The sequence below is a fragment of the Sphaerodactylus townsendi genome, linkage group LG06 (genome assembly GCF_021028975.2).
Source record: "Sphaerodactylus townsendi isolate TG3544 linkage group LG06, MPM_Stown_v2.3, whole genome shotgun sequence".
NCBI classification, from domain to species: domain Eukaryota; kingdom Metazoa; phylum Chordata; class Lepidosauria; order Squamata; family Sphaerodactylidae; genus Sphaerodactylus; species Sphaerodactylus townsendi.
The window spans coordinates 92,539,756-92,564,868 of record NC_059430.1 but is presented as its reverse complement, the minus strand read 5'-3'; the positions used below and the strand labels follow the sequence as shown (position 1 = coordinate 92,564,868).

Sequence of the window (25,113 nt, the reverse complement as noted above, 5' to 3'; positions counted from 1 at the left end):
TACTGTTATGTGCTACCTTGGTCAAAAGTTAGAGGTTTTCCTCTAAGATAATAATCAGTTCCACAAAGTAACTCATAACCTGTTAAAACCTACCCAGCAGCAGCAAAAAGAATGAATGTTCAAGGCTCTCTGTGTATGATAAATACTGAATAAATCATATACAAATGAAATTTTGGACCTAGTATGATATCATGCAATATTATATGCAATATTGTATTCTGGAGGCTCAGGTTCAAATCCTTACGAGAGCATGCAGTGTGCCAAGTAGCCTTGAGCAAGTGGCAGTTTAATTAAACTAATTTGGGTGTGTGCGATTCTTTTGATGTTTACCACTATACTAACTATGGTTAATTAGGAGACATCAAACCAAGATCTGGAACCATGGTTGAAAGTTGGTTTATTAAGCGTGATGGTTTTGTCATGAATGGGAACATCCTGGAACGTTTCCAAGAACCATCTTCACAACAGGCTGTGATACCAGCAGAATCTCTGCAGGACAGGTGGGGGGAAAGTGCAAAGGTGAAACTTTCTTTCCTGTTGGGATTTTGCAAGTTTTTGTCACAACTGTTTGTATGTGAACAAGTTGCTGAAGTCACTTTTTGTGACCTGATCTGTTGATTAGCTACTGGTCAGTCAGATAGCCATTGCTTACATGTTAGTGGTGTTATAACATCTGAAGTTATAACATTAACTCTGATTCTTTGTTTCAGCAGACAGACACCAGAGAGGAAACACGAGGTAGACGATATCATGTGAGACAGCAGATAGGTACCAAGATGTAACCAAACATACAGTAATGTAGATGTGTAAAAGGAAAGAAAGGATTTCTTATTTTATCTCCATGTAACCCTCCCTTAGAGTTAATACACTCAATTATAAAAAGCAACTGAGAATCTGTCTCTTCTGTTCTACTCTGCTAATATATGTGTGTGTGTGTATATGTATATATGTATATATATGTGTATATATGTGTGTGTGTGTGTGTACACACGCACGCACGCACGCACACACACACACACAAACACACACAACACTTCCTTCCTCATCAGCAGATTCCTTAACAGAAAACCAAGTTGTTTCCTTACCTCTGATTTTCAAAGATCAAAAAAAAATTAATACAGTGGAAACCTTATGAAATTGTTTTGACTCACCAGCCACTCCTGCCCCTGGAGGAAGGGCTAATTACAGGGTCTCAAACCACGTTACTTTTTCAATTACTATTCCAGAGCCAGATCTATTTAACTTTCACTTAGACAAATTAGCCATAAATTCTGTCATCATCGTAGGCTGTGTGCTTGAAATGGAAAAAATGACCTCAAAATTGGATAATTTTTTTTTAGATAAGGCAGGCTGTCCTTTGCCATTGGTAGTGTATAGATTTGTCCTTCTGCTTCCATTGCAGCAGGCCTGGTCAAGACCATCTACTCATCCCCAGACTCACTGGGGTCAAGTATTGGTCATACCTGTTGCTCAGATAATCCAGTCAGACCTAACTCCTCTCCCATTATATTACCTTACTGTCTCATATTACCATCATTTCATTTTCTTGACTACTCTGTACCATAAAATTATACTCTGGTTAAGCATCTGTCTCCTTTGACTATGCCAGAGCCTGGAGTTGCATATACAATAGATTCAAAAGAATAAACATATTAATTGAGTGAAAATATATTGTCAATATTTTGCTTGTTGTCTAGCCTCTAGTTTGATCAAACATTTCCTCTACTCCACAGATCTTAACAGCTGCCAAAAACCGTTCCATTTGGGCAGTAACATGTGAAAAGATGGTAAGTGCAATGCCCTTGACCAATGAATCCATTTATTTTTCCATTCTGGGGAAAATAGGGTATCCTGACAAAGCTAATGCTGCCATCTGTCTAATAGTGTTTCCCTCTTTGTTGTATGATGTACCCTATCAAGAACAGGAGGCGGGACCACTGGACAAATGGAATAGCAGCACCTTTAAGCTTGTGTAGTATAGTGTTCAGAAACTCATCAAAAGCACCTTATTTATTATTTACTTATTAAAATGTTTCTACCTCACCTTCCTTCATGATTCAATGTGCTTTACAATAATTTACAAAGATTTCCAATTAGCACCAAAATAAAACAATAACCCCCAAATCTCTATTGATGGACCATCTTAAATCCAGTGAAAAAATGCTGGAATTAAGATAGGAGACGACCCCCCCCCCTTGAAAAAATGGGGCTGTGAGGAAGCAGACAAGGCAGTGGCAGCTGGGCAAAATGGTAGACCAGACTGGCTCAGCTAGGGATTCTTTGCAGCAGGAAATCTCTCTTGCAAACAGAAAATCTTGGGGGAAACCCACTACGAAGCACTCAGCCAGGCTGCAAAAAGTAAGTGCACAAAAGGCCATAAGGTTTCAAGGTTTCAACTTGAGAAAGCCAATAGAACTATTCCAGAGGGACTACAGCCAAAATTTTGGGGCATCTTTAAGTCTAATTTACTGCTCTATGTCCCCCCCCCCCAACTCCCAACCCCCAATCCTCTTAGAGGTTATTCTGCATTTTTACATAATGGAATTATTTAGCTATTAAACATGTTTAGCCCCTAGGAATCTGTCCTGTTTGGTGAATTTCTTCCCAAGGGCAGGCTGTATTCAGGGAACAAATTCAAGATGTGAATTGAGTAACTTGAAAGTGATTGAAACCAGATGGTGAAGATGCAGCTGAGAAGCCAACAAACAACACTAAGAGAGGAAACATTTGGGGCAGACACTTCAAAGGGATATTTTCTAAAGACAGTTTATATAACTATTTTTAAAAAATATTAAGCACATGCAGGAACAAATCCTATGAAAGAAGACTCAGCAGGACTCTAGTCAACAGTAACCCTGTTCACAAGTTACTTACAATCCATGTGCAGTTCTTTGTATGAGTGATTCTCATGACACAGTTAACAGATGTACATCTAAACACATAATGCAAACCACGCATTTATCCTGTTATTGGTCTTGTTTTGTTCATAAAATGAACACACATTAGCTCTTTTTTTAACAAGCAGATGCATGCATGTACAGGCAGGCCATATGTGCATTTGTTGTAATATATGATCAGGGCTAGTGTATGGTAGAAGTGAAAAAGATAAACTTGAAACTGTGGATTGTTAGGGAAAGGACTGAGACTAAAACATTGTGGTGGCCTTGTATAGATGTATGGCGAAGCTGCATTTGTAGTTGTGTGTGTAGTTTTCATCACACTGCACTTCATAAAAGATAGTGTAGTACTACAAAGATGAGTCTTCCTTTGAGAAAAGGAAAGGCTAAAGCATCTGAGGATGTGGTAAAGGTTTATAACATGATACACAGAGTTGAAAAAGTGAATAGACAGAAGTAGAACCCAGGGGCACCCAATGTAGGTGATGGTCAGAAGGGACAAAAAAGTGATTGGCTGTAGTGATGGCCACAAGTGTGACTGGTTCTGGTGGGTTTTCTGGGCTGTGTAGCCTTGTTAGGAACAAGATCTGGTGGATCTTGTTCCTAACATTTCGCCTGCATCTGTGGCTGGCATCTTGAGACGTGTATCACAGAGAGAAGTCTGTTACACAGTTGAATCGGGCCGTGAAAGACTTCGACAATACAAGTGTGACTGTTTCCAAAGGGAGTTAAACATATTCATGAGGGAGAGGCCCATCAACAGCCATTTGCTGCAATGACTTCATATCATAGTGTTCAGAAACACAGACAGTGTGAGGGTCTGCGAGCAGGGAAGCAGGAAGATGTTTTGGCCTCCATGTCCTGCTTGTAAGTCTTCTATAGCCATTTGGCTGGCCGTATTATGAGAGATGAGATTCTGGACTAGATGACCATTTCCATGCTATGACTTAGTTGCTATCACATTTCCATATAAGTTTAAGGTGGCATGTATTATTCACCTTGTCCTGTTTTGATCTGTACAACAACCCTGCAAGGTAGGTTAGGCCAAAAGGATTGGGAACGAGCATCGCAGCTGAGTGGATTTAAAATGTAAAAAGATGGCATAATCCCACATTTTCACCACAACTTCATGGTAGAATTCACCAGAAAGAGAGACAAGAGAATGAATGAGAAAAAGTTGAGCGTCTATAATTCAGCCACAGTAACTGGGACCCCTTCCACACATGCAGAATAATGCACATTCAATCCACTTTCACAGTTGTTTGCAAGTGGATTTTGCTATTCCGCACAGTAAAAATCCAGCTTCAAAGTGCACTGAAAGTGGATTGAAAGTGCATTATTTTACATGTGTGGAAAGGGCCTGGGTGTATATAGAAATGCTCCAGATCATGGCCCTAAAACGACCGAAGGGCCTTTTTTCCAGAGCAGGAGGCTTGAGTTTGCAGCCACCCTTCTCCTTCCGCTGTTTTGATCAGGGGAGCGCCCAGCTCAAGCCTCCCGGATTTCTCCAAAAAACTCCGGCCAAGACCGGCGCGCGCGAACACCTGGAAAGGAGAGGTGACATTCCACTCGCCCGCCGCACGCCCCCCCCGCCCCCCGCCCCCTGTCGCCCCACCCCTTCTGCTCGCTGATTAGCTGGAAGGACAGTGCGCGCCCCGCCCTTTCAGCTGGCTCAATGGGAAACCGCTGCTGGTCACCTCAGTTTCGCTTTAGGCAGGAGAAGCCGGAGAGCGGGGCGACCCAGGTGGATTCCAAGCAGGGGGCTCGCTGCGAGCCCAAGGAGGCGCCCATGCCGCGGGATTCCTGCAGCCGAGGGGGAGGCTGCCGCGCCTGATCTGGAGCCTCCCCTGGGGGGACGCGCAACAAGTTGGGCAGGCTCCACTCTTGGCGAGTTCGGACTGGGACCTCTCAGGTTGCTTTTTTTTGGGGGGGGGGGAATCTTCCGCCAGGTGGTCTTTTTTTTGGAAGGGGGATTTTTTTCCAAAAATGAGTGAAGATGTCTGACAAAATGTCCAGCTTTCTGTACATCGGGGACATCGTCTCCCTCTACGCGGAGGGTTCGGTGAACGGCTTCATCAGCACCTTGGGGTAAGGAGGAGCGTGGGAACTGGGTGGCTGCGGGAGCGGGCGCTCGCGCTCATCCATTGCTGCCTCGGAAGAGATCCTTCGGACGTGTTCTGGGAGAGCCAGACTCGCAACTTCCAGCGCACGTTTGGACGGGCCTCCGATGAGTGCATCCGGAGAACGGAGTGTAAAAAAGTCTCCGGGAGCTTTTCCTAGGACACGTAAATCGGCCCAGTATCGTTAACGAGTCTTGCGCCTTGCTAGAGGCCTTCCTTCCTTTTGGTTTCCTCTCGGGGCTTCGCGAGGGGAAGAGAAAAAGAGACAAGAGTAACGTACAGGAAACAGCAAACGGGGAGGAATGTGGAGAAAGAGAGGAAATAGGAAGTGGTTAAAAAGAGTCGGGGGTGCAGGCTTTTTTTGGGGGGGATCTGCTCTGCTTCTGTCTTGTCCCACTGGCCTATGGAAGGTTCGGGGCTCCCAGCCCAAGAGGAGCCCCAGGAAGGTGGGGGAAGAGTAGCTTGCCGTTCACACCGACCTCCTGCAGGCTGGAATGGGCTGCGCGTTTACTCGGAAGGGAGCCGCAGGGTGGGTGCCGCGGGACCCCAGAGGATGCTCACGCCCCCCCCCCCTTTGGAAAAAGCCCCCGACGAGCTCATGGCCACGAGTGGGTCTTGTGACACCGAGAAAAATAACACACGTGTTGGGGTATAAGCTTGGAAGTGAATTCACCCACCCCGGCTTGCTGTCTGAATAAAACATCTATAGGACGGGGCTGTTAGCTTGGAACTCTGCTCTGCTGCAGAGCTGATGTTTAACTTACATTTAATGGGATCCATCATGTGCCGGCTGCTGAGGGTACTGAAGCTCTAAAACAAAATATAGCTTCAGACTAGTGAGGGAGAAATGGGTTTTGCATTGCACAGTCCTGTAATTAAACATTCATACGTACATAGTCTAGAATGCATGTAATGTAAAAATGTCTTTCTTTAGCTTTTAAGTACCATTGATATTTGTGCGTACATAGAAGAGGTGCAGTCAATGTCACATGCAAACATTTTCGTCTGTTGAAGCTCAAAAACGATAAAAGCAAGGCCTCTTCAGAAAGGAACAAGTTTTATCCTTATCTGCACAGGTTTCCTTTGCCCCAAGAACTAGCTCACTCTAGCACATTTCTCACACCTTGAATGTAGCATCAAGCAAAGACCTGTATGGGTGACTAGGAAATCATGGAAGTATCTGGACCACGTTCCTATGATAGTAGAAACCTTTAAAATGCCATCTGCCCTTCTCCCCGACTTGGTTTTCCAAAAAGAATGATGGAATCTGATCTCAAAGATTGACTCCTAGTCTACGGTCAGTCCTGGTAGTACTTCGATGGGAAGCCACCAAGGAAGACCAAATTGCTACACAAAGGCAGGCAAAGGCAAACCACTTCTGTTTTGTCCTGCCTTGAAAACCCCAAGGGGTTGCCATAAGTTGACTGCAATCTGAGGGGACTTTTCACCACTGCCACGACTACCATTAAGCACTTTTTCAATGTAAAGCCTCTGTAATAGCTGCTGTATGACTGTCTGGTTTTTGGGAAAGACTGCCTTCTACAAGTTACAGTTGCCACATGACATCAACGTGGTTCATGCGACAAGGTCAAGTAGTGACACGTTGTTGATAAAACAGTCTCTTTAAACTATTAAATAGCCTTTTGTGTCTATAAACAGTTACTGCTAAGTTGGTGTTGGTGGTGTCAGTTATGGCTGTCATCGGAGGAGACATGCAGCTGCCAGGGTTCAGGCCTGGGCCATACCAAAGCTTCCTGCAATACAAGGTTACCTGGAGATGGTTTGCAGGCTTTACATCACTTTTCTGTCACATCTGGGTGCTTAGATCAGGCGGGGGGCGGGGGTGTCTGTGCACGTGGTGTGCTGTTCAGTCAGGCTGTGGATGAGAAACTCTTAAAAAATTTTGAAAACCTAAACCCAAACACTGTCTGCACAAATCTAGATATCAGAGAAAAATGTTTGGGAAGTAGCTGTTTCCCTGCCATGCTAGTTTTCTAAGTGAGGGCTTTAGAAATAAAAGGAGAGTAATCAACCCTTTCCCCACACAGTTTGAATGGTACAGTCTAGTAACAGTTTAACCAAATGATCTGTCAGTAACTGTCATCGTAATTTGCCTCCCATTCTTGTTGGTAATGGTTCTTGGGAGCATTTTTTCCCTGCTTAGTGCAGGAACTGGCAATCTGCAATCTGGATGCCACCTTGCCATTAGGGTTCCACTGGGACTATTCCCTCCCCCACTCTTTAATCATATTTCAGTGATGCCATGTATTTTAAAGAAGTAAGAAGTAACCCCTCCCCCCAGAAGAACACAAAACTTTTGTGTTTGCTGGAGATGTCCTGATGTGATTATCAGAACTATATAAGCATGTTGCCTGGTAAGAACTAAGTAGTCTTAAAAAAAGAAAAGAGGCTGGTAATGACTATAGTCCTATTAAATGTCAACGTGGGTTATTATAGAGTAAACGCGCATAGGAAAAGGCTGCTTAACTGTGGCCCCTTCCGCACATGCAGAATAATGCACTTTCAGTTTACTTCCACAATTGTTTGCAAGTGGATTTTGCTATTTCACACAGTGAAATCCAGCTGCAAAGTAGGTTAAAAGTGCATTACCGGTATTTTGCATGTGCAGAAGGGGACGGTGTCTGTCTTTAATCACAGATGCTGGTCTTCACAGTGCTGTACGATGCAGAGTTATTCTGGTAATTTTCTTACACTGGAGAAACTTTGTGCAGAATTGTACTGTCAGAATCTTACAGGATTGGAAATTGGGTGGAGTACAAATATTTTAATAGATTAATAAAAAATAATACACCCTGTTTTATAAACACATGTATATTGTCTGTTTGAATTGCACCTGAAGGAATGCATTCATAGACATAGTATTTTCCAGTTCTCTGCCTTCTTAATTTTGTGCTCATCTTTGTAATCATTAAGTGTTATTTCATTATGCTTGTTTAATTACGTATTTATGCTATACTTTAAATGACAATTTTAATATTTCTGTAAATATTGGTCAGGCAGTGCATCAATAAACTTGGTAATGGTTTTTTTATTCTCACAAATGGCCAAAGAAGTTTCTTTAGAAGGTGACTTTATTTTAAGATATTGTGTACAAATATTATGGTATATACAAGTTTCTTGAGTATGGTTTTAGTGATGTGATACATATATTGTGCCATTGTACCATTTGGCAAAGACGGATGATGCTGTTGTGCCATTATATTTCCATACCAAGGATCATTGCTGTGGGTTCTGTCTGCAATATGCATGATGCCGAAACTCCAGCCACAATGGTGTATTTTTTAAAAGAAATTTTAGAGTGTGACTTTTCAGCGAATCTGGTTGTAGCAACTCAAACACATTCAGGATTATTGATGATCAAAGTCAGCAGTTTCAGAAAATATCCTGTATACTGGCGTTTTGGATCTATGTCCATGTTGTTATAGATCTACACAGTAGAGCACAGGTGTCAAACTTGTGGCCCTCCAGATGTTATGGACTACACTTCCCATCATTCCCTGCCAGCATGATGGCAGGGGATGATGGGAACTGTAGTCCATAACATCTGGAGGGCCACAAGTTTGACACTTATGCAGTAGAGCCATTCAGGAGATTATGTGAGTGCACATGAATGATACTTTAAAAAAGTATTCCAATATTTACCTTGATTGAAATTGGGACATTATTTTATCATATATAGGAACCATAAAACAGGGCCTGTTCATTCTAAATATAGGCAATTGTAGAGTTCTGGAGCAAATTGCGTTATTTATATCCCCAGGGCTGTAGGCAGTGAGGTCTGTCTTTCCCTCTGATCCGCAGTGGAAAAATGTTCTAATAATTTCTTTGATTTTGTATAAAGTTCAAAGCAAACACATGGTCTCCTTAGCTAGTTAATGGAAGTGTCTCATGGATTGTCTGAATCATGGTAGCCACGACTGATTTGGTGTGCAGTTTTACTTCTGAAACAGTTAGAAATTCCATCGTATTATAAAATATATAGTAAAGACTGTGATCCTGTGCTTAGTTAGGCGATCTAAAACTCCTGGGCTTTGATTTCCAGTGGATTTTGAAGTAGAAGCTGTCGGGATTATGGGCCCTCTAATTCTGTTTATTACAAAAAATGTCCATCAGCCTTCCATTCTCAAAACGGAGCATCTGACTTCCAGCATGCATCAATATTGCTCTTTCCCATCACATCATGATATGTACATGCTTGGCAGAATGTTTTAAAAAGAAGCTGTGTGTGTGTGCGGGGGTTGGGTGGGGGGAGCACTAGTATCTCGGCCTGTCCTAGGAAGCCCGCAGGTTCATTATTTGATGCATTTAATATGTATCTATGCTCAGGCTGTATTCCTGTCAGAGTGCATGTGAGGTGGTTTTCAGAATAAAACCGTAATATGAATTTTCCTCCTTGTTCTATAATGATGTTAGAGGCTACTTTTAGAATTTTTGCCTCTTTTTAGTGGCACTGTGCCTCTGCCTTTAACTCTAGTCTGACACATTAATCAGGTGACCATGTTTCTTGGTATGAAGATAAAATAATGGGAAATACAATTTATGCATTTCAAATTGCCACTAAAGGCAGGGTTGGTCAAAAATGCTGCTGCCACTAGGGATTTTATCAAGAGGCCTCATTTCACATAAGAATGGTAATGACTGTTGATTGTGGCATATAAAGGTATTTTTATGGACCAGTGGTTTGCAGTCTGTTGGGAAATGTTAGCAAGTGTAAGGAGAGAGGTCTTTGGAGGGATATGGTAACTGGCCTTGCTCTCCTTTCCCTTCATGTGGAATGGCTCCCTCCAAAGCTGTTAAACCGCTAGTCAGAGGTCTCTTGGCATTTCAAGGAGCTGGAGTGGAATTACCCTTGCACGTGGCATTTGGGAAGACTGTGTGCATGGGCAGCCTGACAGAGCTTGGATCTAAAGGCGAGAAATCCTATTAGCAATCGTGTTCAGAATACAGAGCTGAACCCCAAAGAGTGGTCGAGGAAGATAGCAGCTAAAAAGCAAGGAATTAGAATCCATGATGAGGCAAGGCTAGGATATGCATAATGTTAACAATTCACAGCCGTGCCTGTGTGCTGCCAAGCTTACAGCGAGCACTGTCAATTATGGATTGCTTCCCCATGCACCATTGGGCCTCCCTCTTATCTCACTTTTGGGTTGGGCTTGACCATTTTGCAGTGAACAGTTGGTTTTTCAAAAGGTGTACGTTACTCTAGTATTTCCGTCTCTATGCTCATTCCCACACTCTGCATCCAAACTGTACCCCAAACCTCGAAGCCATTTCTCATTGGCAATAGCTTGGTCACTAATGTAGAGTAGCTTAGGAGGAGTGACTTCTTCCTAAAGAACTACATGTTCCTTTTTGTTTTTGAGCCACAAGGCATTGCTTCACCACCAATGGACGGACCTGGTCATTGTCTATGGTGTTGTATGGTTTAAAAGACAGATGAACAATAATGTTGTATTGGCTTGGTCTTCGGGGGCCTGGGTTCAAATGCCACATCATCTACTTGGTGGCTCAGTGCAAGTCAGATCCTTAGTCCAACATCACTTGCAGGACTTCACCAGGTTAAAATGCGCTTCTACACCTTGTATACCTTGCAAGAATAGTGGGATATGGGCACCCTGCAGGGGTGTGGCGAGGGTGTTGCAGGGCGGGACGGGGATGGAGGACGCACCGGTGCACCGGGTGCTTTTCCCTCTTGCTACACCTCTGGTTGAGACAGAGTATTCATCTCCAAACGTTGTATAAGGGCAGGTATTTCTCAGAAGTAACAGTTGTATACGTTCAGATACTGAATGTTGGATTAATGCCAACTATGGAACAAACTGCAGCTTCTTTGCTTAATTGTGTTTTCAAAATGCTTGTTGAAAAGTTAGCCATAATTTCAGTTTTTTGAGGAGAGTAAGATTTAGTATTAGCTCTTGGAAGGGCTTTTCAACCACCTGCAAGATTTTCAGCTCTGACAGAATGGCTTTTAAGCAGAGTCTGCATCTGTCCTGTTTATGTTATGTTGCCAAAAGCTAATTGTTCCTTAAACAAAGCTATGGAGAAGCACTTCTATAAATAAGGTATAAATGAGAGCACCACCCCTTCTGTTGGAGAAATCTGTCATGCTTTTTTGGGTTTTTTTTGCTTCTCAGGGTGTGGCCACACACCAGAACTTCCATCACATTTAAATTACTTAATTTAGATTACTTAAATTACTTCAGTGTTATTCCTCACTACCCCAGTACAAACATTTTCTGCATTTTTACAAACTTGTGCTTTTTCCTGTCAGAATCATGGGTTTGTCCACTTGCAGGCACTGACTTCTTTTTCAAGCCTCCATAAAAAAAAGGTGAAAGGCAGTGAGGTTTCTTTCTTTCTTTTGTAATAAGTGCTCAGTCGATCAGTGTTCCCAAACTGCGCACCTGCTGTCTTTTGGTTCTGGTACGCTTTGTCGAAAACTTGAGTTTGTTGCCATGTAATGTGTACAATTGCACTGAGTTGAGAGCAGGGCTTTCCAACCCTGACTGACACTACACTGCTGCCAAAACAAATCTGTGAGGAAGTCCGAGATCCTGCTAGGCAGGAGCTCCACCTAGCCCCACCTATCTTCCCCAAACTCTTGGTGGTTGCCAGGAAAGGTGCCAGCGGGCCCCATGTTGGATATTACATAACAACTCGTGTAGCTATTTGTGCACAGCTGATGCCTAGTAGTTGCTCTGTGTTCATCCAGAGAAAGTTGCATTCAGACATGAGTGGATTATCTTTAAGATAATCTATTATGTTTTGCCAATGGAGACAGGGTTCATTTGACCACCTGTTTTCCACTTGTTTTTGGACTGAAGATGACTGAGATTGATTTTGTTGGTTCGACCCTACCTAGGTGAGTGACCATTCTTGCTTGAATCTTTGTGCATGTTTGCACTGAAGTAATTCCCATTAAGTTGCTTGGGTTGTAACCTTAGTTGTCTGGTTATTTAAGCATGTTCCCTAGCCGCATGGCCCAGCATTCCCACTTATGCTTAATTTCACAAGAGGGAATGGCATACCAGGGCTGAAACATCACAAAATTCTGGTTTTATGTGCTTGCAGGATATGATGTAAATCCAAGTGCTTAATCTCTCCTGATTACCCAGCATAAACTGGCAGGACGGGGGACATCCATAATGGGCTTTGTTTAAAAGGACAAGACCAAAGATATTTTTTGTAGGGAAGTGCTTTTTGTTGAAATGTGGTGCGTGCATCTTTCATCGAAGCTCCCAACAGGTGATGAACTGTTGAACTGCCTTGGTTGAGTCTGTGCTTTGTGCTGAAGCCTATACAGACACAACAACAGCCAGCATTTATGTGACCTACCAAGCCAGCATCAGGTAGAGTATTGGCCTGTTAATTACTTGATGGCCCCTCTGTTTTTACAGCCCCAGCATTAGATACAAATAACAGCAGGTTTGTCAAGTTTCTGTGAACTGTAATCAGTGAAGTTGGTTTTCTGGGAAAACTTGGTTTAAATAAACAATTTAAAAACTTACATAATGTTAGCAAAAGAAGGCAAACACATGTTGCACAAGCCTGGACCATGTGTGGGGTTTGTCCAGGTTTCTTACTCCTATTTAGCCCATCTGACATGATTGATTGGCAGCACAACAGCCCTACCAAGTATAAACAGACTGTAATTACATTCATGGGGAGGAGAATATTCCACAGTAAAAATATCACATTGGGAAATTTTTACCTTACATCGCTGGATATAATGTATAGCAGGTCGTTGCCTTTGATTGGGTACAGGAGAGGTTGTGCATGCTTGCCTTTGCAACCTTTTACAGTTTTGGCAGGAAGGGGGATATATGTGTCAGCAACTAAAATCAAGCGTTAGAAATCTCAGGCAGAGGTTGGCTCAGGCACATGTGGGCATCTCATTGGCGCAGTGTGTATATATGAGAAATAGGTCCAGGCCAAATAAAGGGATCAGTTCTCAGACTTTGTGTGAGAGAGGCGGCTTTTGTAATCCAGCGGTTCCCAACCTGGGGTACCTGTATATCCAGGGATATGCGGCAGAATATTTGGGGGAACACAAAAAATTACATAATGGATTTCCAAGGGTGAAAAAAGGACTGGGAAAGACTGGTAATCTTTGCCTTACATTTAGCCATTCTTCAGGTGTAGACTCCATACAAACCAGAATATCTCATAGATTGGAGATGGGGGGAAATGTGTATGGCATATGGGTTAGTTCCTGCACCACACATAGTCAGGAAATTAATTAGAATCAAACCAGTGTTCTTGGAAGCCTTTAGTAAATGGTTGCACTTTAAAAAAAAGACTTCTACCCCAGTGCCAGAGATTTAGACCGCTTCCGCACGGAGGCGGAAGTGGCCGGGTCGGCGTAGTCGATGCCAACCCGACGCTGCTGGGACTGTCTGCATGGACGGTCCCAGAAAGAACCGGGAAGATGGCGCCGCTGGGTGCCGTCGGCCGGTGGTTCCTGCCGCCCTCCGGCGCGTCGCTGGGGCCTGGGGACACGCCTCCCCTGCCCTGCACGCCTGCTTCAGCGTTGCAGGGCAGGGGGGCAATGGTTCCAGGCCCCGGCGATGCGCCGGAGGGCCAGAGACCAGGTAAGTGAAGGGAGGGAGTGGGGGGGGGAAGCACCTTGGAGCCGCTGCCGTTCGCACGGCAGTGGGTCCAAGCCGGCATTTCCCAACAACCTCGCTCCCCGAGCGAGGTTAAGAAATGCCGGCTTCTCAGCAGCTGCGCCCCCTGTGCGAATGGCGGCCTGGGAACGGCGTTTTTGCCGTCCCCAGGCCGCCATATTCCGCCTGTGCGGAAACAGCCATTGATTTGGGAATGTCCTGCAGGTTTCAAGTGAATTTATTTCTAGGTAAGCAAGCTTGAGTTTAGCTCCTCGGTTTGTGAATACTGAAAACTCTCAGGCATTTGTAATAAAGCTGCCTTAGTCCTCTTCACACACCAGTTTTGCTGTTTGTAACTCCCTGTTGGGAAGAGGGGAGAAGGAGGATTTGAGGGACATGGGGATGAAAGATGTAAAGGCTAGTAGTTGCTAGTATTTTCTCAGCCATTTGGCTTAGCATGTGAAAGGTGTTTTGATCCCTGCTGTTTCTGCACTTCTGCCATTTTAAAATTTGCTAAGATAGCAGTATGTGTTGCTGGTGTGTTTGCCAGTAAATTCCACTGACTACAGTTAGGTAGCTAATTTGATTGAAAAATAAACAATGCAAATATTTGCTAACATTTATATGTCAACATTCAGAGAAAAAAGCACGCTTTTATCTCCCATTTCTTACAGGATTGCTACATTTCTCCTTTTCCTGTCCACATATTACTGAAAACTTTGTTTAGTTTGCTGCACTTGCCCCCTTTCTGGCTAGCTTTTATGCCTGCCTCCCTTATCAGCTATCTAACTGATTCATGACCTGTCTGTGAAACTCATCTTTGTCTCTCAGGAGTACAGACATACCCACCTTCCTTAATTTCCATTCTGGTTTCTTTTGTCATGTTCTGTTTGACATTTGGAAAGTTTTATGCCTGTGCATCATGCAGGACTTGTCTACTTGGGTGAAGTTTTTCCCACTGCTTTGTCTTTATACTTGGGAAAATCTTCACCTGCTTAATTTTGGCAAGATAGGCTGTTCTTCAAGGCAGAGAGCAGGGCCAGGTAGCAAATGGCACTGGCAGACAGATTTGTCTTGGGGCAATGTTCTCTGACTAGAATGCTGCTTAGCAACCAACATCCTGGTTTTCGTGGTAGCAGAAGATAATTCAAAACAATGCCATTCTTTCTCTAGCAGAAGAATCTTGTTGTGTAATCAGAATACAGAGGCTCTTCCCCGGAAGAAGGCTGTGTTGCTTTGGATAGTTATTATGCAATGAGATTTGGAAAGATGTTTGCAGAAGTCAGCACTGATTTGTGGTGGAGTGCCTCCAGCTGCGTGGAAGAGAGCTTGGCTTGTTCCTTGGTGACATGAATTAGTAATAGATTGCCATTGGACTGGCTACCCAGTGTTGCTCTGGTAGGCTGGTGCTGGGTGCAGTATGGGGATTAGAACTGCCATGGGGCTCACGTATAGACCTATTTTGGTGCAATGATAGACACTTCAACAGTGCTGAGGTGTGTCTGCCATCACCAACCACCACAAGAATAGCTGTGATACGTTCACTGAACATTCTGAAAGTTCATGTTTCACTGTGTCATATGAACAGGGTTAGTACAGTCACTCTCTGTAACATCACTTGCATTATCTGTATTGGCAATTTAAATATCCCTTTCATTAGGTAAGAGAAGACCAATAAGTAAGGCCGTTTCTGCACGGCCCATATACGACGGCCTGGGGGCGGTAAAAACGCTTCCCAGGCCGCCGTTTCAGAGAGAAGGCCGCTGCTGCAACGCAGCAGCTGCGACCTGAATGCGCCTCTTCCCCAGGGCGGCTCCTCCCACGCTTCTAAACAACAACCCTTGTGGTTGTTGTTGGAGGAGCGCCTTCCCGCGCGCTGGGTGCTTAACCGCCGCAGGGGATACTCTTCCTTCCACTTTGGCGCCGTAGCCTGTTGCGGCGAGTTCTCGCCACTGTCCCTCGGCCTCCAGGGGTCGGAGGGCAAGGCATGGGCTGCGACGCCTGCAGGCTAACAATGCAGCAGGGACACGGCAAGTGGGAGGGAGAGGAACAGGCTGCCCGCGGAGTCACGCTTCGCCTTCTGCCGGGTCGCCTTCGCCTGCTCGCGACGCCTGCGCGAAGCCTGCTCTCACGCCATGTAAAACTCTCACCGGGCGCAGCACCGGGAGGCCGTGCAGAAACGGCCTAAGAATTTTAGCTTTGTTTTTGATTTGACCTGCACAACAAATCAAATTCAGAGTTTGATTTTCTTTGGATTATCATATCTATCTGTGGTTTTCTCTCTGCAGTCCTGAATTTCGATAGAACATACACATACTCCCCTCTTACCATTCTTAGGGATAAACAGTCGAAAAACATTAATTGCAACTTGCCTAATATTGTGTTGGCGATCACCTCTATTGATGATAATTTTATGACATCGTGAATTTTTAGAAATAGGATGTTTCCTGCAGAAAAATAAAATGTAAAAAATTTTTTCCCACACCCTGCATCTTTGGATGTGGGCTGTGCAGCTGTTCTGATCCCATCTTGAAGTTTCAGAACATGGCGGCCTGCCTCTTGATGTGTCTGTTCCATCTACAGCAAAAACAGCAGACTGTACCCACTGAACCACGCTATGTATGCTCAATAAGTCAATAAATAAAACATTCCTCAATCATAATAAATTATGTATTTTTATAATCAACTATGCATGAAAATTATAATTGATTTTTGTATAATTGAGTACAAAAATACACAACTATTTATTTATGTATTTATTACATTACATTTATACCCCGCCTTTTCCTGGAAGACTCAATGATGATTGAAGAGTATTTTATTTATGGCGTTATTGAACATAAATAGCATTGTGCAGTGGGTACAGTCTGTTGATTTTGTTGTACTTATTCTTACCAGTTCCTCCCATTGATTGTTGGGACCTCTCTTGATGTTTGCGGTCAGGTGATCAGATGGGCAGGCCTTGGCTCTTGCACCTGCAATGCAGAAGAGGGCAATGTAACTGCCGGGTCTCAGTTCAGATCAGAGATGGAGAAAGGAGGAGAGTTCAACCGTTTCTCCTCCATTTAGTTGTGCTGATTGGAACTGGTCTTCCATGCTATTGCTGTCCCTCTGCGTGCAGCTGTAATTGGTTCTCCCAGCATCTTGTTTGTTCAGCATTTTTGGGGGATTAAATGCAATGAGGAGGCCCCTTGTAATTTCACAATGGTGGTGGAAGATGGCAAGTTTGGGAGAAATGGGGCAGCTGTTGAAGTCCTCTCTTTCACACAGGAGGAATGTCCCCATTTGTATCTAATTATTCACCTGACCTCTCCCTCTTCCCCTGCCTTAAACGGAAGATAGAGTGGAAGGAAGGATGATGGAGTAAATAATGATGGGCCCTTTGTGTTTTCACCAGTTAAATACCAGCCTCTAGGGTTTTATTGCCTGCTTACAGAATGGAGGAGATAGTGTAGCATAGTGAGTCAGAATTTGAAGAAGAGAAGAAGAAGAGTTTGGATTTATATCCCCCCTTTCTCTCCTGCAGGAGACTCAAAGGGGCTTACAATCTCCTTGCCCTTCCCCCCTCACGAGTCAGCTGTTCAAAACCTTTTTCTCCCATAATCTTTCCAAGATGTCCTTTGGTGACAGCCATCTCCCAAACCTCACCCCAGAAATGATACAAGGTTGCTGAGATACTTCACGTGACGTGCTGTTTGTGTCCAATATGATGAATGTATAGTGTTTCAGAGAGAATTCAAACTGCTCGGTTTGACTTACCGTGCCCCAAATGGCTTGGACCAAAGCTGTTGTCAGAGGTTTTTGTAATACTTTGTGACGATGGCCTCTTGAACAAATTTTATTTGCTGGGTTTAAAGAGCAAAGGTCTGGAGGGTAGCATGCCTGGTGGCTATTTTAAAATTCTGGAGCTCTGTTCTGCTGCTGCAGGGCTGTTCAAGAGGGAGGCAGGGCTGGGCTGCCAAATGGAGGCCAACTGATCTGTCATTCTCTGCCCTGGGTTTCATTCTATCACCCTTCCTAAGCTAGCCTGTTTCCTTTTAAAACACCTCAGACAAAACACTGAATTACTTTTCTGAACTTCAGCCAGAGAGAGCACGTATGTCAATCCAGGTTGGGCTGGGATATAGAAAGTTCATAGAAGGAGCATTCAAACCTTGAAGTACACCCAAAGCCTCTTTAGGTGCGCTACCTTCCCTTCCACAGCATTGCCGCCTGTTGGCCTAAATTAACTCACAGCAGTGGCTGCTTTTCAGAGAGGCGGGCCTGCTGCAGTGAAGGGAAAAGGGGAAATGAGGTTTTTCTCTATACACAATGAAAGGAAACCTTGTAATAAACTGACTGATCTACAAACTTTTCCTAGTACATTACCTCCAAGCTCTTTTTCATCCTGTTTCTGCATTCCAGATCCCACGGCAAGGCTTGTCCTGGGTACTAATTCCTTAGGAAACACTGAGAACGTTTATGTCAAGAGTTTGGCTTGCTGACAACTCACTTGTTCTGCTGCCAGCTGTTTGTAGCTCAGATTTCTAGGCCAGAAGGATGAAGAACCAGCAGTCTGTGTTAGCTGAAGGGTGCTTGTGCTTTTCAGCTCCTGTGTCAGGAGCTACATGTGGCTTTTCGACACAACACTTGGGGCTCTTCTGAGCACTCTTCCCCAATGTGGCACCTCTGCCATGCTTCAGGAGAGTGGGCAAGGCCCTCGTCCAGTGTGACTTGTGGTTACCAGGTGGTTTCCAATTGAAACATCCACCACCAAAGGAACAGATACACTGCAAGGCACCCTGAAGTATAGGGTGCTAGGGGGTGGAAGTAAATGGGGCTCTTTTTGTTGATTGTAATAGTGAATTGGGTTCTCTGTGAGCTGTGGAGTGAGTACCACTCTTTAGAGCTTCTTTCCCCAGATGACACTTCATTTTATAATGTCTGTGAATATATCTTTTTATCATCTCTATTCACTTATTGGACATTTGGGCAGTGTGACAATTGTTGATACATACTGCTGTGTGTTCAAGAAGCTGGCCAGAAGGCAGCTGTGGTAGCTGTAGAGGAGAGAAGAGAGAATGTACCTTTGAGGCGGCGGGGTGCTCGGCTTGATGGTGGAATGTGCTGTGAAGTCACGGCTGACTTATGGCGACCCCATAGGATTTTCAGGGCTGGAGACTTTTTGAAGTGGTTTGCCATTGCCTGCCTCTGTGTGGGCTGAGAGTATTTGAGGAGAAATGTGACTGGCCCAAGGTCATCCAGCAGGCTTCATGTGAAGAAGGAATGGGGAATCAAACCTGGTTCTCCAGATTAGAGTCCACTGCTCTTAGCCACTACACCACACTTGCTCTCATGCTCGGCTTAGAGATTTATTATGTTTATTAGTATATTGTGTTGATATGCCTCAGGTGCATCTGCAAATCAGTGGGTCCTTTTTTAAAATGTCCAGTTCCATACACTAGCCTATACTTTTCTCTTTCTCCAACCACCCATAATCAGGTAAATGGGTGATATGAGTAAAGATTTGAAGTGTTGGCAGTATGTAAGCTGCATGCCACTGCAGGTCTTTTATTTGCTGTTTTAGTTGTTTATGCTGTAAGTATGAATCCTTTTTTCATCTGGATTTTGACTGGACAGTCACAGTACAAATAGAGATAAAAGCACAAATTTTTATTTAATAAATAGTAAAGCATTCCATAGGGTAAATGTCTTGTGTGCATTGCTTCAGTTTATAAATTGAAATTGGTTTTCATTTCCTGGCCCTCCGGAGGTTACGACTTTTCCCAGTGAGATGGCATACTGTATAACTGAGCCGTAGTTAATGTAGGTAAATACTGAAGGGGAGATTATTTTCCCCCAACCATTTATCTAGTGGTTTTAAATGTGTGTGAGCTTTGTGGAGGCTGAGAAAGGTGGGATCAAGACACCAGAAATAAAAAAAGGATGTTATGGAGAAGTTTCTAGGTTAGAAAGAGCTGATTTTAGTTTTAGGGACTGTTGCCTAGATGGAGAAGCTGGGGCTGTTGTCCCCTGTTCTGGTGTATGAAGAATAGTTGTCTGGTTATGAACCACCCTAAATCATTCATTGTGCAGTGTGATTTTAGATGTCATAGAAGAAAGGATTTCTGCAGTTTTGCTTAGGAGCATATTCCATAAACAAACAGATATTAGTGTATATATTCTTTCCTCAAGATTTGCTAAGTTTCCTGTTTTTAACATCCAAATATTCTCATAGCACTTGCTTTATTTTAACAATTGCCATCTATTGTGACTGAGTTCCTTTAGCAGGTTACTGGCTGTTGTCAATTGCTTTTTGTTTAATAGAGGAATTTGTATCAATATATTGCAGTGTTTCATGATGAAGAATCAGGATTCGTTTATATGATGGTGTTTGCATTTGACGAAATAACATTTTAACTTGATCTGTTGAATTATTTACTTACGATGTATATAGTACATTTCAAGTGTTCCCAAGCACTTATAATAATCCCTTACAAAGCCCTGTAACAGAGGTGCCAGGATCAGCTGGTGCTTAAATATGAAACTTTCTCATTTATGCAGTGGTGATTTGAAAGGGGTATGCTTTTTCATGCCTTTGAATTTTTTTGCCATCTTGTTTAAACTGGTTTTAATATTTCTATATTTTTGTATTGTATTATTTTTAAACTATTGTATTGTTTTAATTATTTTGTAAGCCACCTTGAGTCCTTTGGGGGGGTAAAAAGGAATGAATAGATAGATAGATAGATAGATAGATAGATAGATAGATAGATAGATAGATAGATAGATAGATAGATAGATAGATAGATAGATAGATAGATAGATAGTCTAGTTAATCTGTTGAAGCAAAATAAAAGTCTAGGGCACCTTAAATACTGACAATATTTATTTCAATAGGTATATGTTTTATTTATTAATTAAAAGTATTTATATTCTCTCTTTCTGCAGCCATATTCAAGATGGCTTATAAAATACAATGTAATAGAGTAACATATACTCTGTTATACAATACAGTAAAATCACACAATGCCATAAAAATCAAGCCTACAATAAAATACTCCTATAAAACCTAAACTGCTGCAGGTTGAAATCTAGATGAGCTTTTGTGAGTCACTAGTCACTTCATCAGACAGATAAGTGATGGAAAATCATACTGGGGATTTTTTATGAGGCTGGTTAGAGGGTGGGAGAAGTCAAGGCTTGATGTGAATTATATAATGAGTCTTTCAAGTGTAAATTCCAATCTTGAGTGGCAAAGGGAGGAAGTGATGTAGAAAAATGTGGGTCCCATCATAAAACATCAGAATTAGGAATTATACATACTGGATGCTCAAGAAGGCCAGTGGATCAAACAGATAAGCAAACAGTTTAAGTGAAAATTAATACTAGTACAAAGTTATAGTCTGATAAGATGTAGTAAGAACAGCCACTAAAATGTCTAAAAAAGAGTGGGTCCTGTAAAGCTATCTAGGACTGTGGTGCCTAAGAAAATCCAAGTCACTGTTTAAGCCAGTATGACACATAATATTTAATTTTTAATGAGTTCTGTTTCATGTTGTATACTCCTTTCGAAGTTAGTTTTTTTTAAAAAATTTCAGGTCTGTGCCCCTAAGGCATTCCATTGGTTCACTCTCACCTTGTTTGGCACTAAACATTTCCTGGTTCTTTGTCGGGCAACATCTGAATTGGCTGTGTAGATACTGGAGGACTTTTGTGTGTGTTGTGTGTATTGTATGACAGGTGTTACTTTGAGATGTAAACACCTTGGCGTGTAGTAACAGGAAAGTGGTGGCTTGTTAAACATGACAAAATTTACTTCATGATAAATTTTTATGAGTCAGATCTGACTTCATCAGATGAATTGATCTCTAACTCATGTGAGGTTTGTGCTGGAATAAATGGTTGGCCTTCGGAATGCCACTGGATGTCTGTTTTGTTCTGCTGCTATAAATTAGAATGGCTACCCATCTGAAACTCTTGGTCGTGTCATGTTGTACTTTACTGCAGCTTTGTAAGACTGAGTCGTGAAAGAAACTTTTAGTTTGGCTTCTTCATTACAAGGCTGCTTAGTATTCAGGTGCATGGGGTGCTCCAGATTGAATTAGCCATAAAGTGTTTTGTTTTCACATGTTTGGGTCTTGTGTAGATAAGTCTTTTAAGTCAAATACTTTTTAGTTAAACACATAAGTATCTAGCATGCTATTCTCATAATACTTAAGGATACAGCGATTGCCAGTACTTTCTTTTCCTTGTAAAATCTGTTGCACTGTAAAGTGATGGAGTTCCTTTTTAAATGTTTCTTTTGGAATAAGAAAAATGACAACTTCTGGACACCAGGAAAAATAACAACAGGAGTAATGTATATTTTCTATTACTGTTTAGCATGTATGAGTAAAAAAAATGAAAATAAAGACAGAAGCAGAAAATAAAATAGGAAATTGAATAAAAAGAAAATATTAATGCATTTTTAAATATAAATATTGTTATGAAAAGGAGATGTACCATATGGAGATAATGTCTCAGGAGATTGACAGATAGGGCAAGGCCCTCCTTGCCCTGGTTCCAAAAGTCCATTTAATAAATGGTTCAGAGGATGTTATGGAAAATAAATGTGATAGAATTAGTTTAATAGACAGTGTTTATCCTTTGAAGCCTGAAGCTGAGAAGCAATGAAGAGATTGTTTCATAAACAGCTATATCTATCATCCAATGCTGTAATCTTGAAAACCAGGGTTGATTCCCTTCTTCTCCAAATAAGCAGTGGGCTCTAATCTGGAAAACCAAGTTTGATTCCCCATTGCTCTGCTTGAAGCCTGCTGGGTGATTTTGGGCCAGTCACAGTTCTCCCAGAACTCTCTCAGCCCCACTTACCTTACAAAGTGCCTGTTGTGGGGAGAAAAGGTGATTGCAGCTTTGAGAGTCTTTGTGGTTGAGAAAAGAGTGTATAAAAACCAACTCTTTTTTCCCCTGTTCTTCAACTGTGATTTGAGATAGGTGAGAACAACACACCAATCTGAGGTGCCTTAGCCACAGCCAAAGAGTATGGTTCACAACCCCTCCAGATTTATTCCCAAAATACTACTCTTTCCACCTTTCTGGCCATCAGCTTTCTACCAAATAGTTTAATTTCATAGTTTGTAGATTCTTTTCACCTAGTTGTTTTCATGAGCTGTGGCTCTTACAGCCATTGATCTATGATCTGTATAATTTCTTCCCTTTCCCCACGATACCCTGTGATTCTATTATGCTTTAAAAATGATGCACAGCTGATTTCCCTTCCTGCATTCTTGTTTCTTGTTTTCCAATTCCTACAAAAAAGTGAAGAAGGAAGCAGAATGTTTGGCATTAGTTTAAAAATGATGATTAGGGAGAAATGGCATATGGGAAATATGACCATATATTTCCAGCTTTTGTAATGAGAAATTATTCTGTTGTTAAACACATAGGCCTGCATCCTCCACACTGATTTTATCCCAGCTTTTTAAAATTTCCATGTTGCTGTCTTGCTCTATCACTTTAGTTTTCCTCTCAAGGAGGCCTTTCTCTAGTCTAACGAGAACAGGGCTGCCATGTTGTATGGTATATGTCAGTGGTGGTGAACCTACGGCACAAGTGCCAGAGGTGGCACTCAGAGCCCTCTCTGTGGGCACGCGCACACAGAGTTCATCATGTGGGGGGCAGAAAATTCCCCCCCACATATCTAGGCTGGCCTGAGCTGCTGGGCACAACGTGTGTGCACTGCAGTGAGCAAGGAGGACACAGCTGGCGTGCCTAGTGGCTGTGTTCTGGGTGGCTGCTGCCTGAGGGGGGGCACAGGCAGAGGAGGCGGAGATGCTAGAGAGGCACACAGTGGTGCACACGAGACTTATTGGAGGCTAGAGCAGGTTGGCCCCTGCTCGAGTGGGTGGGATGGAGTCAGAGGGGGGGCAGAGGCACTGGAGCAGCACAGGGTAGAGCGGTGGGTGCACGCAGGAGGCTGGAGCAGGTTGACTGCTGCTGCTCGAACAAACAAACAAAATGTGTACCTTTCCAAACACCAGGACAACGCTCAAACCCAAGTTTTTTGCTGATTGCCTAGGCAGATCAACCCTAGGGTGGAGGAACCAAGATGGATTTAGGATTTTTTAAAAAGTACATAAAGGTCTTTGCTAGAACTGCTTTTATTTTTCTGTTCCTGTTGCATTTTTGTGGGAAGTCAAGTGCTGTGATGACATGTGAAGGAAAAACCGCAGATCAGATGACTGCTCCACCAATTTAGCTTTCCTGAAGTTATCCCACCCCTTGCACAGCATTCTTGCTTAGGAATGCCTTCCTTGACTGACTTTTTACTGTGCAAAATCAGCCTGAGATTCATGTCGCGGTATCATCATCACCGAGTTGTAAGTGTAGACACTCTTGCATCCCTGTGGTCTGAAGGTCTAATGTATGCCTTTCCTTCTCTGCCCATTATTCCCAAAGTCCTTAGAAAAATCAGGCAACAGGGGCAATGGTCATCCTGGTGGCTTCTTTTGGCCTCAATGTCCCTGGTTCTTGGATCTATTGCAGCTGTCTATGGAACAACCCTTTCATCTATCAGCATCATCAGACCTGCTCCACCAGGGCCCAATCCTCCATCCAGACCCATATTGGTGGAATTTGACCATGTGGAAATTGAGGGCGACAGACTCTTAATGTTAGACTACTCTCCTGATGTCACCAACACTATGGCCGTTTCCGCACGGAGGCGCTGGGACCGTCTGCATGGACGGTCCCAGAAAGAGAGGGGGGGAGACGGCGCCGCTGGGCACCGTCACCCAGTCGACTCACCTGCTCTCCGGCCCTCCGGTGTGTCGCCGGGGCCTGGGGACACGCCTCCCCTGCCCTGCGCACCTGCTTCCGTGTCACAGAGCAGGGGGGCGTGTCCCCAGGCCCCGGCGACACGCCGGAGGGCCGGAGAGCAGGTAAGGGAGGGAGTAGGGGGGGGGGAAGCGCCGGGAATCCGCTGCCGCTTCAAAACCACGCTGGGGAAGCGTGGTTTGGAAACGCCGGGTCGGCGCCGGGCGGGTGGCACGAGGGTGGCGCGGCTGCAAAGCAGCTGCGCCCCCTGTGCGAATGGCAGCCAGGGGAGGGCGTTTTTGCCGTCCCCAGGCCGCCATATTCCGCCCGTGCGGAAACAGCCGAAGTTAGCATCCAGGAGAACACCACCAGGATATATAACTCTACATGGAAAGCATTTGGCTGGTGGTGCAGAAGGAAAAACCAGGCTAGCCTCCAACCAGATCTCAACATAGTCTTATTGTTCCTGCAAGAGGTAGTGAACAGAGGACTCAGAGCAGCCACTCTCAGGGGGGAGGTGGCAATGTTGGCCACTGTACTTTCTTCCTTTGATGACATGCCTATAACTAGATACCCACATGTCAACCATTTCCTCTGATTTCCATGAAGCACCCACCCAGTAACCACAGATTTCGTACCCGTGGGTTAAATACAGCACCGAATGCCCTATCC

General features: G+C 43.6%; 1 protein-coding gene across 1 annotated transcript in view; it reads left to right on the top strand.

The window, feature by feature from the left end:
* The first annotated feature begins 4,622 nt into the window (after positions 1-4,622).
* ITPR2 (inositol 1,4,5-trisphosphate receptor type 2) overlaps positions 4,623-25,113 on the top strand; it is a 228,853-nt gene continuing 208,362 nt past the window's right edge. The window contains 1 exon segment of the mRNA XM_048500683.1: positions 4,623-4,985. Coding sequence (XP_048356640.1) covers positions 4,894-4,985 — 92 coding nt within the window. The 5' untranslated portion in view covers positions 4,623-4,893.